General features: G+C 44.8%; 2 protein-coding genes across 7 annotated transcripts in view; one reads left to right on the top strand and one right to left on the bottom strand.

Annotated features, from left to right (window-relative positions):
* Nucleotides 1-20,000, bottom strand: part of LOC102452998 (centrosomal P4.1-associated protein-like) — a 70,533-nt gene extending 50,533 nt beyond the window's left edge. The window contains exons 1-4 of one of the 6 annotated variants that reach the window (XM_075924636.1): nt 19,202-19,992; nt 13,402-13,445; nt 11,382-11,979; nt 6,474-6,570 (exon numbers count right to left, since the gene is read on the bottom strand). In XM_075924636.1, coding sequence (XP_075780751.1) covers nt 6,474-6,570; nt 11,382-11,837 — 553 coding nt within the window. In that variant the 5' untranslated portion in view covers nt 11,838-11,979; nt 13,402-13,445; nt 19,202-19,992. The other 5 variants (XM_075924640.1, XM_075924635.1, XM_075924637.1 and 2 more) reach the window with 5 other exon arrangements.
* GPR31 (G protein-coupled receptor 31) lies at nt 144-3,037 on the top strand. Its single transcript, XM_075924634.1, has one exon. It carries the CDS (start codon nt 448-450, stop codon nt 1,414-1,416), a length of 969 nt encoding a protein of 322 aa, XP_075780749.1. The 5' UTR covers nt 144-447; the 3' UTR covers nt 1,417-3,037.

Below are 20,000 nucleotides of genomic sequence, written 5' to 3'. Positions count from 1 at the left end.
GCTTATCCGCAAAAAGTGCTTTTGCGGAAAAGCATCCTGTCAATCTAGATGCGATTTTTCCAAAAATGCTTTTAACGGAAAACTTTTCCGTTAAAAGCATTTTCGGAAAATCATGCCAGTGTAGACGTAGCCACATAGTTTTACTGGGAGTTGAGAGAGCTCTCTGCTTCACAAGAGTGGCAGGTTCAGGCCAAGGTTTTGTGTACATGCCCACATATATATGTATGTATAAATATATATGTACGCATAGTACGCTTTACATTTTATTTACTGATACTTAATAGTTGTTTCCTTTTGAGTGCCTGATGCTAGTGGTATGCTTCCTTCTTTGAGAAATGCAGAAGTAATTACAGTATTGGGAGGAAAAGAAACTTTTTTTTTGCTTTGAATTGCAAAATAAACTGGAGGGCTTTCAATTTTTCAGTTCTTGTCGGGAGCCAGCAGAAAATGGCAAATTCTAGCTGCTCTCTTTCCAATGAGTCTGTGGAAATAGCCGTGAAGATCCTACTAATTTTGGAATTTGGACTGGGACTCACAAGCAATGCTGTTGCTCTGTGGATTTTCTATTTCCGATTGAAAGTGTGGAAGCCACATGCTGTATACTTGCTCAATATGGTCATCGCAGATATCTTGCTGAACATTTGCCTGCTATTTCGACTGGTCCTTGCTTTCAGGCATACAATTTTAGACACTTGGGATTATAGAAACCAACTCTGTTTAGTAATTCTCTTTGCACTGTCTCTTTCCCAAGCTGTCTCCATCGCATTCCTCACCACTGTGGCACTGGATCGCTATTTCCGGGTGGTGTACCCTACCACTAGAACCAGCTCTCTAACAAGCAGGAATGCTAGAGTTATTGCTTGCATGGTTTGGCTTTTAGCACTCGGATTGACTGTTGAGATCCTATTCGTTCCTCAATCCAAAAACTGTACTGAATGCCACAGTTTCCACCTGCAAGGAAAGGCCGATTTCCACAGCGTCTGGCATGTCACATTTTTCTTTCTGAAATTTCTTGTTCCCTTTGGCCTCATTTTGTTTTGCACAGTTGGCATCATCAAGAAGCTGAAGAAAAGCCCTGGGGACTTGAGAAAGCAACCTAAGCTGCAGAAAGCCATGCTGTTAGTGATTGCGGTGGTGGTGGTGTTCGGAGTTTGCTTCCTGCCCAGTGTGTTGAGCGGAATGCTTGTGTATATTCTCCAAAGCTTTGAAAGTTGTGCATCTTTTCATTTTGCTGAGAATGTGTTTGAGGTTAGTATCTGCTGGACCTATCTCAACAGTGCTATGGACCCCATCGTGTACTGCTTCTCAAGCCCAACTTTTCGACGGTCCTACAGAAAGATCTTTAATTCTCTAAGGCTGAGAAGAAATGAAGAGGAACCCCAGAGCTTTGACATTTCCAAAGATTCTGAAACTTGAAGTCTTTGGAAAGATTCTTATAATCTCTACTATATATGCCAGGTTAGAAAGGAAATTTTCTCTCCACTCCCATTACCACATCTTACCCTGGTAGGTAAGCTTCAGTGAAGAGTCTGCAGCCATTCTAACCCTTTCATTCCATTGGGCTGTATGTATCAGTGTAGCTCCACTGACTTAAATTGAATTGTGTCAATTTATGCCAGCAGAGACTCTGACTCCATTTTTTTTATAAAATGTACAGTCTAAGGGCCCCAATCTTTCTTCCACTGAAGTCAACAGTAAAACTATCATTGACTCCAGTAGGAGTAGGAAGCCATTTTAAATCAGTTTAAAACTGTGATCTATACAAATACCAAATAGATTCTCAAGGACATTATTTTCTTACGCTTAGCTGTTCCTAATGTATAATGTAACAATTTAAAAATGAAGCTTTACAAGCAGTTGCTGCTTAAATGTAGACTGAAACGTGAATTTAGATTATAAATAATTCTGTCCAAACTAGCCATGTTTTGTTCCTTAATGTACATGTGAGGCACTATTATTTTATTTTATGGGGATAGAGGGATTTAATTGTTTTTTGTCAAGAATGTTTCCTATTCATGGTACAGCAGGAGTGAGGGAAGTGAAATTGTAATAGATTTAGACTTTTTATTGCAAAATGCTACCTCTGTGAACCCAAGAAGATTTGCAATTCATTTATTCTGTCATCTGATGGTACAATATTTTGGGTCTAGTGAGAAATGCAGAAGTGTGGACCATGTTATGCCAAGAATGAATTGCATATATTATTTCCTGACTGAAAATTTGTAAATCAAGCTTTTATTTATTAATGATTATTTCTGCATTATAGACATAACAATAAAGCAGAATGAAGGATGATTTGACATCCAGTTTCCTACACTCACAGAAGATGTCTCATGCAAGAGACATCCACAAGATTGCTACTGAAGGCCCTAAACAAAGCCTATGCTTAGTTGTATCTGTTTCAGTCCCAGGATATTAGAGATATGCGGTGGGTGAGGTACAGTAATATATTTGATTGGACCAGTCAAGGGCTGCATTGAGTCCATGATTTTTAGTAACTTAGGGTACATCTACACTACAGCGCTAATTCGAACTAACTTAGTTCGAATTAGTTAATTCGAACTAAGCTAATTCGAACTAACGCGTCTAGAACTAAAAACTAGTTCGAATTAGCGTTTTGCTAATTCGAACTAGCATGTCCACATTAAGTGGACCCTGAACCGAGATTAAGGATGGCCGGAAACAGTGCCAGCAGGGCATCACAGGAGGACTTAGAGCATGGAGATGCTATCTCAGGTTAGCCGAGGGCTGTGCTTAAAGGGTCCCAACCCCCACCCCGGACAGACAGTTCTCAGGGGTGCCCCGCTTGCAAACCACTCCTGGCTTGGAGTGCCCGGAGTGCCCACACTGGGCACATCACAGCACTCAGCCATCAGACCGGCTGCACTTGCCGCAGGCTGCCATCTGGGGAGAGGGGGAAATTGGGGGGCTGCAGGAGAGCTTCCACCCCCAGAAGCCCGCAGAGCCAGCCCAGTGCTCCCCATAGGGGGCTCGTACCCCATTCCTCCCTCACCTCCTTCCACTTACCCTTCCCTAGCCCCCCTTCTTGATGTACAAAATAAAGGACAATTGTGTTCAAAAATGGAATCTGTCTTTATTGAACAAAACTGGGGGAGACTGGGAAAAGGAGGTGGGAGAGGGGAAGAGAGAGGGTGGGAGAGGGGAGGGCAACTAAAATGATCAGGGGTTGGGAACAGGTCCCATATGAAGAGACGCTAAAGAGACTGGGACTGTTCAGCTTAGAAAAGAGGAGACGGAGGGGGGACAGGATAGAGGTCTCTAAAAGCAGGAGTTGGGTGCAAAGGGTGCATACAGAAAAGTTCTTCATTAGTTCCCATAAAGAAGGACTAGAGGACACCAAAGGAAAGGAATGGATAGCAGGCTTCAAACTAGTATCAGAAAGTTGTTCTTCAGAAAGCAAAGAGTCAACCTGTGGAACTCCTTGCTGCAGGAGGCTGTGAAGGCTACAACTAGAACAGAGTTTAAAGGGACGTGAGATCAAGTGATGGAGGTTGCGTCCATGGAGTGCTATTAGCCAGGGGGTAGGAGTGGTGTCCCTGGCCAAGGTTTGTGGAAGGCTGGAGAGGGATGGCACAAGACAAATGGCTTGGTCACTGTCTTTGGTCCATCCCCTCCAGGGTTCCTAGGGTTGGCCGCTGTCGGCAGACAGGCTACTGGGCTAGATGGACCTTTGGTCTGACCCAGGACGGCCATTGTAAGCTCAGGGCTCAGGGTCGGGGGTCTCAGTGGACCCCCTTGATTTTCATGCACACCTGCTCCTGGGTGGCCAGGCTGGCAGCTCTCCTGCCCTAGACGGCCACTTTCCTGTGCCTAGTGCAGAGATCGTGGACGAGGTCCACGATGTCCGCACTAGCCCAGGCGGGTGCCCGCCTCTTGCGGTCCCGGGCAAGCTGCCGGGAGCCGCCAGCCTGGTCCCGGGAAGAGGGAGAGGGCTGGGGGGCATCGGGTTGGTGGCTCGAGCCGTGCCAGGTGCAGGGTCTGCTGGCTGGGTGCTGGCAGGCTTGCACCTGGCATGGGCACTGTAGCCAGCCCGTGCCCCTTTAAGGGGTCCGGGGCCGGGAGGGGGGCAATAGAGTTTCCCTGGTGTTGGCCAGAGTGGCCAGCAGGGAAACCTGGGGAGGGCTAGTCTCCCACTAGTTTGAATTAAGGGGCTACACAACCCTTAATTTGAACTAGCTAGTTCGAACTAGGCTTAATCCTCGTAAAATGAGGTTTTCCTAGTTCGAACTAAGCGCTCCGCTAGTTCGAATTAAGTTCGAACTAGCGGAGCGCTAGTGTAGCGCCTATGAAAGTTAGTTCGAACTAACGTCCGTTAGTTCAAACTAACTCTGTAGTGTAGACATACCCTTACAGAGTTATGACCCTGGACTTATGGCTTATTACAACAATCTATGATCCATTAACCCCTTCTTTTTGTCCTATGACGAGAGGTGTCAAAAGGTTGCTCTACCTTGAATGGTCCCTTAAAATAGGAGCTATCTATTTATGCCAACCAATCTATTCCACCTTGCATTAGGCTGTAACACTTGCAATATCTTTCCTAGAATTGAAAAGGAGCTCAAAAGCTTGTCTATCACCAACAGAAATTGATCCAATGAAAGATTATTAACCCATTCTAGCCAAGACCTGCCAGTCTGAGTCAGGGCATGCACACTTTGGTTTGGAATCCAGGTTCCCCTTCCATTGCTCTCTCTCCCCCTCTGCACCTTCAGTAGTGTGAAAAAATAGTTCTGATCTATACAAGAATTTTAAAAAGTATCAAATGTTGACTAATATTTTCCTCTCCATGCACAAAGAGTTTTACAAAATCATTTTACAATCAAACTCTAGCACAAGTATGGACTAGTATATCTATAACATTGCCCTGGACAGAAAACCAGAGTTCAGAATTTAAAGAGTCAAAACCTGTTTGTTCCAGCACTTCCCCACTGCCAAAACTACTCTCCTGTACCACACTTCAATTTGAAAGTAGTCCCATAATTTAACAAACGGGTATCCCTATTCAAAAACACACTGTATTAACCCAAAGGCACACAAAGAATTCTGTACTGCTTCATACTATGCTGTGTAAAAGGGACATGACTGGACCATAATTTTCATTACAATGACTGCACTGCTTATACATTTTATGAAGGGAAGGAGGTGAAGGAAGATGGAAGGAAATGCATTCTTGGTGGGCTTATATTGGAAAATGCCTTGGATAAATCATTGAATAATGGTTTAACCACATAAAATATGATCCTGTCCTACTACCAAAATCAGTGAAATTTTAATTGCCAGGGCTAGTTGAACTATTTAAAACTACACGTGAGCTCTGCCATCCTAAGCATTTTGCCAAAATTAGTCATATTTTGTTCATGGAAAAGCACTGGACCAAATTTCAATCTCATTTGCAACGGAGTAACTCTACTGCTTCCAAGGACTTCCTATTATCCTTGAGCCTGTCAGGCACGGTGGATGCTAAACTGAAATTGTAGAGAATTGTGACAGAAGACCTTTTCTCAGGGATGCAGGTGATCCATGATTGCAATATTGAAGGAAGAAGGGCACTATAGAGCTCTGTCCAAAAGGAAAACTGTTTCCCCTTGGAGGAATACCTCCAGGAGGGCAGCCAAGATCCTTTGGCTTTTCCATGCTTTGTTCTCTATTCCCCCTTGCTCACAGTCATGCAGAGAGGCCTGGCAAAACCAGATTCTGTGCAGTGGGTGAAGATACCTGCTGATCCCTCATATAGTCAGTCCCAATTAGGTTGTGGAATCACCCCCATTCCAAAGTTGGGAAAAGAATCCCTGCAGAGGATGGATACTTCTTTTCTTACTATGCTGATGGTATTTTCTGGCAGTGGTACCATTAAAGAATGCAGTTGTTCTAGTTGTTTATATTGCACTGTGGGAAAGAGACTGAATTACCAGCATTGAAAGTTCTTTCTAGAAGCCTGTCTGCTGAATTCCTTCCTAAGAAAGAAAGAAAGAAAGAAAGAAAGAAAGAAAGAAAGAAAGAAAGAAAGAAAGAAAGAAAGAAAGAAAGAAAGAAAGAAAGAAAGAAAGAAAGAAAGAAAGAAAGAAAGAAAGAAAGAAAGAAAATATTGCAGAGTTTAGCAGTGCCTGCAACTACACTGAAATTTATTACAACACTAATGATTTTTAATCTAGACTTTAGTAGACACATGTATGTGGATGTCTGTTAGTATTGACCAGAAATGTACTTTTACACATGAAATGTCTGTAAGAAATATTTAGAGTCAAAGAAACTTTATCATTTTTGGTAAGTTACCATTTTGTGGTGTGAATAAAATATTTTAGTACAACTCTCTGATGAAGATCTTTCTACTTCCTCCAATCAACCTCACATAGTAGCTTGATTTTATTCTGGGAACGACAGCATTTCATTGTTGGAATGTGAACAGCTGCCATGCACAGTACTGAGTTCTTAGGAGGAAATCCACATAGTACCTGGGTTATAGTATGTGATGATTTTCTGTTGTTCAGTTACCAGCCTTTGCAGCTGCTCCATCTGCTCCATCATCACCTGTTCCTGCTGTCCTGGGCTCTGTAAACAGCACCAACAAAATGAATGAAAATATACTAATCTCTTCCTTTTAGCAGGAAGGAATCTTTCCTTTCAGAGTCTAGCTTTGAGGTTTGTTTTAAAAAGGCAATTCCATTGTTTTATTCAAATAAAAAAGAAGAATGTATTTGTATTTAAGCATTTCTTTGCAGAGATAACTAGAATTTCAACAATATAAAGCAATTTTTCTTTTTTTAATAAAAGTTTTAATACTTAAATTTAAACGAGTGATAGAAAGAGAATTCATATACATTATAATAGAAGTTAAAGTATCTTACATGATTTAAGAAAGATGTATTCTATTCTTTTAATGGTAAAAATGTGTCTGGATTTTTTTTATTATATCCACATACTTACACACCCAACATTTTTGTTTGTTTTTTTAGAAGCATGGAAATAATCTGTCTTTCTTACAGAATTTGTAGGAATCTAAGGTTTTGCAGGTGGGAGTAGGTTAAAAATGTAAGAAACAATGAGGGACCTGTTTGGAGTTGGTATTGCAGGGCGGGATGGGAATAAGATTTAAAAAGTAGTCCCGCACAAAGCTCTACACTACACCACTGGAATCAAGAAGTGAAAATGACTGTTTTCTCACTGTCGAACTAGAGTGACATGCTAAATTTAAATTAACTGCATAAATAATGAAAAATTGTGTTTTTAAATTCTTTCTCTTGCAAGAATCTATGATACTGCTAGTGAGATATAAGGAAAACATTTAAAAGGATTTGAATATTGACAATATTTTCAGTCACTTTCCCGGTCTTTGATGTCCTATGGTTTTACAGTCAAACTATACATACTTGGACAGGCTGCAGGCTAAGCCAGAGCTCTGTCACTACAGCCTGGCTCAAAAGGGCAACTGAAGTCATCTGAGCAAGCCCATGCCCAAGAGGGTAATGGGAAACAGCTGTGGACCTCATTAGCCAGAGGGCTAGATAAGGCTTCCAGAGAGCCTGTTGAGGGGAAGTGTAAGGGCCAAAGAGTGGCTGAGTGTACTTCCCCACCCAGATGGAGAAGCTGGTCAAGTTTGCTGTAGAAACAAAGCTCTGTAAATAGAAGGTGGTGGGCAACTGGCATGGACAATAAAAGACACGGGTGATTGCACAAGAGATGGTCTCTGATTGATTTGAGGCTGAAGAAGGGGTTTCAGGGCAAGGGGCCTGAGTGAAAACCTTGCTATGATACATACAAACATATTCAAGGGTGAATTATTTCATAGGCTATGTCTCCATTGGAGGGTTCTTGTGCAAGAATGGCCATTCTTCTGTAGAGCATCCACACTGCCTGCCCACCTTTGCGCAAGAATATTTACAGTAAAGTGTGGGAAGAGAGGGCTTCTTGCGCAAGAGCTATGCTCTTTTCTAACAAGTGTAAGCTCTCTTTCGAAAGAGCTCTTGCACAAGAGGGCAATGTGGATGTGCAGCAGGGGTCTCTTAGCCATTTTAGCCATAGGGCTTTCTTGTGCATCAGAGCTTTCTTGCGCAAGACAGCGTCCACACTGCCATGTATGCCCTTGCATAAAAGCACATGGCAGTGTGGATGTGTTCTTGTGCAAGAGTTCTGATGTTCTTGTGCAAGAATCTACCAGTATAGACATAGCCACAGTGTTTTTCAGTATTATTGCTGGTGGGAAAATCCAGACATGTTTTTGAAAAAAAAAAAAATCCTGAACATTTTTCTTTGAAAAATTTAGCCCATTCTATAATCCAGTCAAAAAGAAGTAAAACATTTCTACAAAACAATTTTCAAGTGTTTTAAACATTATACCCAGATCAATTAGAATAAGCTGTACCACAGAGAAACAGGTTTGCTGGTAGTTTTGAGACCTACAGTAAAACTCCAGTTGTCCGGCATCCAGTGGTCTGGCACTCCTGACAGTGCAACACCAACTGGAACCCGGAAGTGCTCAGGCCAGCCGGACAATTGGAGCTGCTCTGCCCCTGGCTTCCCCAAGTCAGCCGCTGGTCAGTTTCAGCAGCAGCGGACTTGGGGAAGCCCGGGGCAGAGCAGCTGGGGTGCTGCCGGGTTGGTCCCGCAGTGCCGCCCTCTCCCACGCTGCGCAGTTCCCTGCTGACCTCCCCCCCATCCGGTACTCCGGCATATCTGATAATCCGGCACCCCCTGGGTCCTAAAGGTGCCGAATTAAAGGAAGTTTACTGTACTATGGTAATAATTCAGGACCTGATTTCCAGAGGTCCTGAGCACATACAATTCTTACAAAAGCCAATGGGATTTGCAGGTGTTTCTAAACCTGGATTCCCTTCTTGACTCTATTGCTGACCTGCTGAGTGATGTTCACCAAATCACTTCATTTCTCTCTCCCATTTGCCATTCTATTTAGACTCAGCTGGTCAGGGTAGGGATTTGCTCTTACTACATGTGTGTATAATGCCCAGCACAAAAAGAGTGTGATTCACTTAGTGCCTCTAAGTGCCACTGAAATAATAATATTATAATAGCTGTGCCCTATTCCTTCCCATGCTGAGAATGCCTTACCTGCTTGTACTCTGTGAATATGGGCTGAGTGAGGGTCATAGATGAAAAAAGAGAATTGGTTGAAAGATGAGATTTAAGAACATCCTTAATATTTCAGGGCTTTCAGCTAATCAACAGCTGCTAATACTATGGTCAGAGGCACTTCAAGCATTACATTGTTATTGACTAGAACATGTCAGGCACTATTCATCTATCCCCAGCAGGAATAGAGATTAGCTCCTTACTTTCATAGAACTCCTGGCACAGATAAAGAAGGGCCAAAATCTGTCCCAAATGAAAATGCTGCTACTAAATGTCCCACCACTCCTTCCAAGTCCTCCTATCTCCTCTCCATCTATGAATCTCTCCTTCATTCATGCGTTCCACATTCACCTAGTTTGTCTCCTTCTCAGCTCTCCTCTTCTACTTTTGGCTATCTCCCCTCCTTCCCCCACTGCCCTCCTTCTTCTGTCCTCTCAGTTGAACAAAACTTTCAGCCACTAGCAGTAGAAGAATGAGTTAAGCCCTGTGGAGAGGAGAGGGAATAGTTCATAACCTCGTAGAGAAAAAGCAATGATCTATTCTTTGTGCATAATCCCTATCCTCCCTTCATTACTCTGCCCCTTCAATTTGTCCTCCTTGCTTAGACAGCAAATTCTTTGGGGTAGGGCCCATGTCTTCTTTACATTAGGTGAATTGCTAACTCATTTCTGGATCTAAACAAACAGTAAAAACAATGAGGCTGTGTCTAGACTGACCAGTTTTTCCGGAAAATCAGCCGCTTTTCTGGAAAAACTTGCCAGTTGTCTACACTGGCTGCTTGAATTTCCGCAAAAGCACTGACTTCCTACTGTAAGAAATCAGTGCTTTTTGCGGAAATACTATGCTGCTCCCCTTCGGGCAAAAGTCCCTTTTGCGCAAAAGTTTTGCACAAAAGGGCCAGTGTAGACAGCTGAGATTTGTTTTGCGCAAAAAAGCCCCAATTGCGAAAATGGCGATCGGAGCTTTTTTGCAGAAAAGCGCGTCTAGATTGGCCACGGACGCTTTTCCACAAAAAGTGATTTGCGGAAAAGCGTCCGTGCCAATCCAGACGCTCTGTTCTGAAAATGCTTTTAACGGAAAACTTTTCTGTTAAAAGTATTTCCGGAAAATCATGCCAGTCTAGACGTAGCCTGACTGTTTCTGCCTCTGGTATTTCTCTAGCAGTCTGGTGAGAGCATCACTTTCATTTTCCTGCTGCCCCGTCAGGCCTCACTGTGGAAGGCACCTTACACAGAAGCCACCCAAATACATTCTTTCTCTCTAGGAGTCTCTAGAACTTCAAAAAGACAGGAGCAACTTAGGCGCTACAGGAAAATCTAGGATCTCCTGGGACCTATGCCAAATTGTAACTGCCTGACAATAAACAGAAGTTTACTCCTCACAGAAAGTGTTGCATACTCTCCACACTGCAACCTAATCTCAAATAACTATACAAAGCCCAAGCAAACTCCATTCACCTGCTAGACATAGTCTTCAACTAGGGCCTTGTCTACACTAGCACTTTTTGCCAATGGCAGCAGTAAAATTAAGTCTGTGCCTCATCAACACTACTGCTTCTCCCATTGTGATCTCCAGGGGGTACTGTGCAATGGTAGGGAAAACACTGAATTTCCAGCACAGACACACCCTACAGTTCAGATTGCATAATAAAGGTGGTGTTCATAGCACATTTTTCATGGGTATTTAGAAACTCAGTGCATCAGGCTACTTTGGTGCAGGAGATGGTGCAGAGCTACTTTTGTCCTGCTGTCTGCACCTAAAAGAAGAAAAAAAGAGAAAAGGGACAGTCAAAAGGGAAAAAGAATAAGATGCAAAAGTGGAGAAAAGGAAAGGAAAAAGACATAGTGAGAAGACAGATAATAGTAATCACTGTAAAAACTATCCCAACCTTCAGTTTCCCTTGTCATTATTATCACACATGATGTTGTGCTACCAAAGTATGGAATTCTTCCTAAAGGAGGGAAGCAGAGAGGAATAAACATCAAAACTACAGGAACAAGCGGATGAACAATTTGCTTTGTTCTTGGGAAAAGGAATTTGTTACTACAAATCGTCAACACAGCAGCATTTTACTGCCTCGCAGTCTTTAAAACAGCATAACCACACACATGGTCACATTCCATATCCTGCCCACTAAAGCCTTGCCGCTGCAGACACAAAAGTCAGCAGACTTGTTCCTTTTTAGGGCAATGCATTAGATGTTAATTGTGCAGTCTTCAAAATTCATGCATGCTAATACTCCAGTGAAATGCAATGAATGCTTCAAGCAAACATACCTGTTCCATGTTTTTGTTGTAGCATATGGTTTCCTGGCTTATCTGAGGAACAGGAATGGCTGCAGGACTGAGCCTATCCAAGTCACTACTTTTACTGACCTGAACAATTCCAGTCTGAGTCACACTGGATGCCAACAAATGAGGAAAAAGAGCAGAGTTGGCCAAATAGTTTAGTTGCTTTGCATCCTGAAAAGGCTGGCTATGGAACCAGTTACCTGATGAGCAGCCATTACTGTCCGTCACACTGCTATTTGCAGAGTAACAGAAGGGTGTAAACTGCTTGTTAGATGAGCTGTTTGTGCTGTTTATCTGGCCCCTGGGCAAAAAGGACACATTCTTCTCAGTGATTTTGCTAGGAGATGGCACCAGTCTTGCTGGATCATTGGCAGTCCACTCAGACATATGGTCCTCATCTTTGAGAGTATGTGTTTCCATATCCCACTTTCTGCACTCCATCTTAAGGACATACAATGAATGCCGCTAGAAAAAAAGATGCAGAACTAAAGCGATGGCCTGAGTGGAGCCCACCAACTGCTTCCATTTTTTTAAAATCCCAGAGTTTTCTTCAGGCTGATGGCAGAGGATCTATCCATAATAACTGTAAAAAATAATATTTTGCAGTCAGGAAACTTGGTCATTCCTGCCTGCCTCCTGCTCTCTACTACATTCTAAAGTGTCACACAGGCAGGAAGCAGATATAAAGGTATGTTGCAAACATATACTTTTCTGCACCTAAACCATCCTTCAGGAGTGAGATGACTTGTGCTTTAGCTTCACCTTGTGCCTTTAGGACCAGATAAATCTGCTAAGTGGCCAGACACAACAAAAGAAACATGGGGAACAGAAGATGATTATGCAGAAAATCACGTGTGAAAAACTAGCTGACAGGGTAATGCAGAAGAAAGCTTTCTTCATAGCTGATTTTTAAAAAATATCTCATCAGGTGAACTTAGTGGGGTCTTCTAGCTGTATTTGAATTTGATTCATAGGCAGTTCTCATGACCTCTATGCAATGCAATATAAATATTTCAGTACACTAATCAACAAGACAATTAATGATTTTTCTCCCCAGTTTAATTTAAGTGGTTTGAATATGATGAACAGACCCATTATATCTTGATCACTTATTATCATTAAACACTAAAAATATGGTTGGTACTGGTACAATTCCCAAAATACAGTCTCTGCTTCTAACAGCTTGTAACTGGTACACTGCTGTGCTGTATCCATTAGATGTGTAATTCTATTCAAGTTAGTAGCTCCATTGAATTCAGTAGGACACCTGATTAGGGATGTAAGCGAGTGGTCAACTAGTTGACTAACCGATAAGTCTAGGCTTATCCCTTAGTCAAGACAACTACTTACATTACCCCTCCCTTTTGCTTGTCTCTGTATCAGAGGCAGCAAGTGGGGGGGGGGGGTAGGAAGGGGAAGCAGGGGCCAATGTTGAGTGGGAGTCAACTTAAAAGCCAATTCCACCCAACACTGTCTCTGCAGAGCCACCTCTTCTGCCCCTCGGCACTACTGCCCTTATTAGAGGCAGCAGTGCCAGGGGGATCAGGGGAGGCTACCAAATCAGCTTCTTCCCTCTGTGGGCACAGGCTCACCGCAGCAAGAAGCTGCTCCAGCTGGGCTTGCAGCCCGGTTCAGTCCCAGCTTGCGCCAAGTCCGGGACCAAACCCTGCTGTGACTGCAATTTAAAAGGCAGTAGGAGCCAGGCAGCCTGCCTCCCCTCCCCTGCAGAGTTACAGTGAGGTTTGGTCCTGGACCTGGCTTAAGCCAGGCTCTTTCCCCTATCAACTAATTGAGTAGTTGATAAAAATTCTATCAACTATTCAATTAATAAATAAACCTAATTTTAACATCCCTACACCTGATTTGTGTAAACTTAAGTCCAAGAGTTTGCAGGGCTGAAGAAGACATGGAGAAGACAAAATGTCTTGGGAAATAAGAGGGGGGAGGGAGAATAATAGACAATTTGGAAAAAAATTAAACTAAGAAATAAATCAAAGCCTAATACCTTCTTCCTTGTTTGAAATGCAGGCTTCCGGTACCAGAAGATGTCTGGAATACAAGCATTACAAGTATAGTAGAAAATAAAAAATCTTAGTCCCTCAGAATACCTGTAATATTTTTATTTCCTATATCAGTATATTATGTGACTGTAGAGGATGTATCACAAATAGTGTATAGAATTTGCTATTGCCAGGGCTAGTGCTAACCTGTCATCTCCAAAGAGCTGGGTTCCAATCCTGGATAAGAGCAGAAGTAATTGTGAGTTTAGTGGTCTCATCTTGGTGCCTAAGGGACAAGGATTTTCACTATGTGACTGGTAATTTCTATTTAAATACAGCATGTTGGGGTGGCTTGTTCAGAATCTATCAGCATACAGGAGTCCATCCGCTTCTGAGTGCAAACACGTATTTCTGATGTATGTTTCTGGGATTCAGTCACACCACAGGAGAGGCAAACAGTGATTTAAAAATCAAGTTAAAAGGCTATGTTGGTTAAAAAGTATGTATAGCAGGTATCAGCTAAGAATCCAAATTTAACAGAATACATAATGAAGAGGCAGAAAACAAAGAGAACCAAGAAATAAATAAACTTGATAATTAAAATTATCTGACAGACATGAAAATGAAAACATTAGCATAGCAAATAATATTTTATCTTAACATTCAAGCAGAGTAAACTTCTCATATTTGAATAACTGAAAGAATATAATATAAAGTAATCAACCACTAAACCTACTTATTATATGTTAAAAGACAAACACTTATAAATTGTATACATTAGAATCTAGTTCTAGGAATTAATATTTCTATTAATAATGAGCTCTAAAGATGGTACATTTTATAGATTACTTTGTACTACTTTTACTTTGAGTGTGGTTTTATCATAAGGGGTTTCTTTTAATATTCCCTCCTTCAAGCTTTTTTTGTGAGTCAGTGCAATTAGTTCACAATCATGGAATTGTAGTACAGGCAGTCCCCGGGTTACGTACAAGATAGGGACTGTAGGTTTGTTCTTAAGTTGAATCTGTATGTAAGTCGGAACTGGCGTCCAGATTCAGCCGCTGCTGAAACTGATCAGTTTCAACAGTGGCTGAATCTGGACGCCAGTTCTGACTTACATACAGATTCAACTTAAGAACCCCAGGCATCCCCAAGTCAGCTGCTGCTGAAACTGATCAGCGGCTGATTCCAGGAAGCCCGGGGCAGGGGCTTCCTGTAGTCAGCCACTGGTCATTTTCAGCAGCTGCTGACTAGGGGACACCTGGGGCAGAGCAGCTGGGGTGCTGCTGGGTTGGTCCAGTGGCACCCAGAGCGGCGCTATGGGACCAACCGGCAGCGCCCCAGCTGCTGTACCACAGGCGTCCGGAGCAAAGCCGCGGAGCACGGGGGCAGCGGGACAGCCCAGACGCGCCGTGGCTATCCTGCTGCCCTCAGGCTCCGTGGCTTTGCTCTGCTTTGCTCCCCGTCCCCCTGGTCTGCAGACCAGGGGGACGGGGAGCAAAGCGGCGGAACACGCGGGCAGCGGGACAGCCCAGACGCGCCGTGGCTATCCTGCTGCCCTCGGGCTCCGTGGCTTTGCTCTGCTCTGCTCCCCGTCCCCCAGGTCTGCAGACCAGGGGGAGGGGGAGCAGAGTAGAGCAGAGCGGCGGAACGCGCGGCCAGCTGACAGCCCAGACGCGTCTGGGCTGTCAGCTGGCCGCGTGCTCCGCTCTGCTTCCCCCCCCCCATGGTTTGCAGACCAGGGGGAGAGGGAGCAGAGCGGAGCAGAGCAGAGCGGCAGAACGCGCGGCCAGCTGACAGCCCAGACGCATCTGGGCTGTCAGCTGGCCGCGTGCTCCGCTCTGCTCCCCCCCCCCCCGCAGATCAGGGGGAGGGGGAGCAGAGCGGAGCACAGCAGAGCGGCGGAACGCGCGGCCAGCTGACAGCCCAGACGCATCTGGGCTGTCAGCTGGCCGCGTGCTCCGCTCTGCTCCCCCCCCCCCCCGCAGATCAGGGGGAGGGGGAGCAGAGCGGAGCACAGCAGAGCGGCGGAACGCGCGGCCAGCTGACAGCCCAGACGCGTCTGGGCTGTCAGCTGGCCGCGTGTTCCGCCGCCGCTTTGCTTCCTCTCCCTGGTCTGCTCGAGACCAGGGAGAGGAAGTGCCCCGTTCGTAACTGCGGATCCGACGTAAGTCGGATCCGCGTAACTCGGGGACTGCCTGTAATAAAAATGACTGTATGTGCCAAACACCAAAAAATCAAAATGATGTGATTAATGATTTTGGGCTGCTGAGAAAGAGGCACAATGAATATTTTCAGGTACTTTTGATACAACATTAGCATGCTGTTGCTTACACTCAGTCTGCCAAATTTTATCAGGCATCCCATGTGCTTAATTCCTTGAATGACACACATTACTCACCTCAAGGCCCTGTCAATTCTACTGGCTCTCGCTGATTAGGAATAGAATATCCTTGTATCAGCATTGATAGTCTTTTATCTTCCTTTCCTATAATATTGTCCATTCTAGGTGTTCCCCGGGTAAATTAAATGTACCTGGTGAAATATTGTGCTCTTCTCCTTTCTCTGGATTTAAAAAAAACATTGTTTGAGGAATTATATTATTGGTGCAGCTAGCAGTGTCACTGACTACCGAAACAGCCAGAGGGACATTTCCCATTATAATTAACTGGAAACAGGTCCTTATAACGTGGCCAGACTTGAAATGCTTGCCTTGAAATGTCCCATGCCATGCTGGATGCCTGTTTCTGGGGGGTTTTGGGAGAAAGGGGGGATTTTCAGCCAAAACAGTTCAGTCATTTTCAAGAATGACACTCGGAAATAATCAGTTGTTTTGCCCATGTTAAACCATTGCGGATGACTTTTTCTTTGAAAAGCATTAGGTCCATTCTTAGAGGGGGGGAGGAGGCAAAATTTGGAAGAATGGTGGCCTTTGTGTCAGAGATGCATCTTTTACTATTTGCTGTGAAAATCCACCCACATTTGGCCAAGTTATAAGACTATGAAAACTCTCAGTGAAAATGAGTCAGCAGTCATCCAAACAACATTCTCATCCAGTTTCCTCCGCTTGTGGTGGTGGATAGTTATTGATCAGGCTCAGACTGTACATCCTTCCCGTAGCAATTCTGAGAATGACTCAAAAATAATTATACAATTCTGCTTGGATAGCAGTGGAGTAGAGAGAGATGACATACACATGTGTCATGAGCTTGCTAACAAATTTCTTTACAATATTTTTAAATTGTTAAAATAACAGATTAAAATTGTAATCAAAAAATTAAGCCAGCTTCTTGATTTCCAGGCCCAGTAAAAATAATGCTTGTTAAAATGTATGGCAATAGTTTGCCTTTTCTTTCCTCTCAGGATATAAAACAATATCTTTGTTTTTTTTACTTGCCCCTCTCCTACTGCTGGGATATATACATTTTCAGAAAATGGTTACTTATGTACACTAATTGTGAGAAAATTCCTGATACATGATTTTGCTGTAGGATAGCTATGCTTTGATATAAAAATTAGGGATTGGAGAGGTAGAGAGCATTTATGCCCAATGCTACAAGTAGCTCAATGTGGGAGGACACCTTCTGAAGGAACTGGGACTCTGCACATGCAAACAGCAACTACATGCACTTGAGTGAAGGCTTGGGGCTATATATTGTAGCAGATGCTTGCTTAACTGCTTTTATGGATTTTAAATTAGCAACTGTTTTCTGTACAATGGTTTTTTATTTGATGGGACTCCTGGGGTGCAAAAGTTTCAGAGGGGTAGCTGTGTTAGTCTATAACTGAAAAAAACTTTAAAAACAGCAAATAGTCCTGCAGCACCTTCTAGACTAATAAAAGATGTAGATGGTATCATAAGCTTTCATGGGCACAAACCACTTCTTCAGATGAATTGAGCTAAGCGGTCCAGGGATGCAAATAAATAGCAGAGAAAGAGGGAAAAATGGAGAAAAAAATATTGCCAATTAGAGTATCCACGCTAAATGAGGCTAATAGAGTAGGCTGTCAGTATTTTAAGTGCTTTGTGCTTAATGTTTTATGTCATTATGATGTGGAAAGTAGCAGCCAGATCAGGACAAATCTTTGTTTAAATTGCTATTGGAGGTGTCAAACTTGTAAATGAAACCAAGTTCTGCAGTTTCTCTCTCCAGGTGACGTTTGAAATTGCTTTGAAATAATATAGACACTTTTAAATACATTAGTGAGTGCCTGGACAAGTTGAAATGTTCCCCAACAGCTTTCTGTGTGTTGCCATTTAAAAAAAACAGATTTGTGTCCATTAATCCTTTGTTGTAAAGACTGTCCAGTTTGGCCAATATACATGGCAGAGGGGCATTGCTGGTACTTGATAGCATAGATCACATTGGTGAATGTGCAGCCTCCAATGTGGTGGCTTATGAGATTAGGTCTTGTAATGATGTTGCTTGTATAGTTGTGTGGACAGAGTTGGCACTGGAGTTAACTGCAGGGGTGGGTTCCTGGGTGAGTATGATGGAGGTGTGCTGCATTGCTGCTGGAAATAATTTGTTTGAGGTTAGGGGTTGTCTATAGGCAAGGACTGTCCTGTCCCGCAAGGCCTGTGAGAATGAGGGGGTCATTTTCCAGGATAGGTTGTAGAATGTTAATAATGCGCTGGAGAGGTTTATGTTGGGGGCTGTAGGTGATGACTAGTGGGGTTCTGTTGTCCTCTTTGTAGGGCCCATCTTGAAGAAGCTGATGCCTGGGCACTCATTTGGATCTCTCAGTATGTTTTTTCACTTCTCCAGGTGCGTATTTAAGTTTTAAGAATGCTCTATTCTATATAGATCCCGTAGGTGTTTGTCGCTGTGGGACTGGAGCAAATCCAGTTGTATCCTGTTGTGCACTTTGCTTCAATTGACTTTAGAGGGATGTATATGTTTCTTTCAGCAAATTAATCTGAGATCAAAATATTGACAACAAATATTTCCAGTCCTGGGGCCCAATCTTGCAATCCCTGAGTAAGAGCAGTCTCACTGAAGTCAATAGGGCTGATCTTAGACTTAGACCCATTCTTCTGTATGGATGTGTCTAGACTACAGGGTTTCTTCTTGAAAAAAGTGTCCTTTTTTTGAAAAACCTTCCCCTGCCTCTGACTTTTTTTCAAAAGTAAATCAAAAGAATGCAGCCGTTTTTTCAACCACAGAAAACCTTGTTTTATGAAGAATAACCCCTTTTTCAAAAGTGCTCTTTCAGTGCACATAGATTTTGCTTCTATTCTCATGTTCTGAGCGTAAAGATTTCTGGGAAGGTTAATATCCACTGGAGACACCTGACTCCTCCTCAGGTAGAGCCTGGGGGTGGGCTGCTGTCTGAGAATCCCCCTGCCAACTTCTCCCCCCCCCCCAACACACACCTGGGCACAGCAAAAACGCTGCAGGCACGCAGGGCACTTAGCAGCAGCACTTGCACCTGCTCTGGGCAGCATCCACAGTGCTTTACCCGACTGCCCAGCACACAGCTGGCTTCAGCCCCCTCCCAGGCCACAACACGTGCTGTCCCCCCCCTCCCCTACACGCAGCTACTGTCCTCCACCCTCCCCTGCACAGCTGCCTCCTACCTCTTCCCCCAAACACACAGCTGGCTTTAAGCTGTTACTGCTACTGCCAGCGTCTACCACTCATGCTCTGCAGACCCCCCTGTGCGCACGTATTTGTGCAACAGGCTCTCCCCGTCACACAACAGCCAGCTCCTCCGCACCCTCCACCCCGCCAACCCCAAAAGGCCCCTCGGGGCAGCAGGTCTCTCCCTTCCCCCGTCTGCCCCAGGCACTGGCTTCCTTACCTGCCCTGAGCTCGCCTGCGCCCTGGCTGCCGCTGCCTTTCCCTCCTAACGCTGACAGGCCTCGGGCGGCCAAGGCGGGAGCTACCGGGCGTGAGGCCCTCGGGAGCAGCTCGGCTTCAGAAGAGCCTCCCGCTGCGGCTCCCCCGGGCCCCGCACGTGTCAGCGGCAGCTCCAGAACCGCCAAGGCTCCGGCGCTGCGTTATCGGCCCCAAAGCTCCCCGCTGCGCCGGGAGCGCGTCAGGGAGCTGCCCAGCCCGGAGCCGCTGAGCTGGGGCCGTAGCTACAGCAACAGTCAACAGCGAAAGGCGGCCTCGGGCGGGCCAGGGCAGCGCGGAGCCTCCCGCTCTGTGCCTGCGCCCTGCACACGCCGCCCCGGGGACGGTGGGTCGGGAATTCAGCGGCTGCCTGTGGCCCAGGCTCCCCGGGCCCGAGGGGCTGCCCAGGGAAGCCCCCACTGGACGAGCTCCGCCTTGCGCACCAGCCCCACGGATCTCCAGAGGCGCTGCCCAGAGCGCCCCCCTCCTCACACACAAGAAGCCGCCCAATGCAGGGCACAGATCCCTGCTGCTGGCACAGCACCCCGCTGCCCTCGGGAAGAGCCGTTCAGCTCTGTGGCCTTTCACCACCCCGGGCACAAGAAGCATGTGGGGCTGCGGGCAGGGCATGCTGCACGTGGGCAGGGATGCTGCGCTGCCACCTGACCCATTGGCTCTGGGTGCACATCGAAGAGCCATGGAAATGTTCGGAGGGGGCAGAGATCCGGGTGCCAGCTGCATGTTTCTCTTCTCGTAGGGCCCTG

Source organism: Pelodiscus sinensis, chromosome 3 (assembly GCF_049634645.1).
Source record: "Pelodiscus sinensis isolate JC-2024 chromosome 3, ASM4963464v1, whole genome shotgun sequence".
NCBI lineage: Eukaryota > Metazoa > Chordata > Testudines > Trionychidae > Pelodiscus > Pelodiscus sinensis.
Note: the sequence above shows the minus strand (reverse complement) of the source record. Positions and strands in the feature narration are given on the sequence as shown.

Excerpts from the sequence above, each read along its gene's own strand:
- GPR31 (XM_075924634.1), top strand. The coding sequence starts at position 448 with ATGGCAAATTCTAGCTGCTCTCTTTCCAATGAGTCTGTGGAAATAGCC.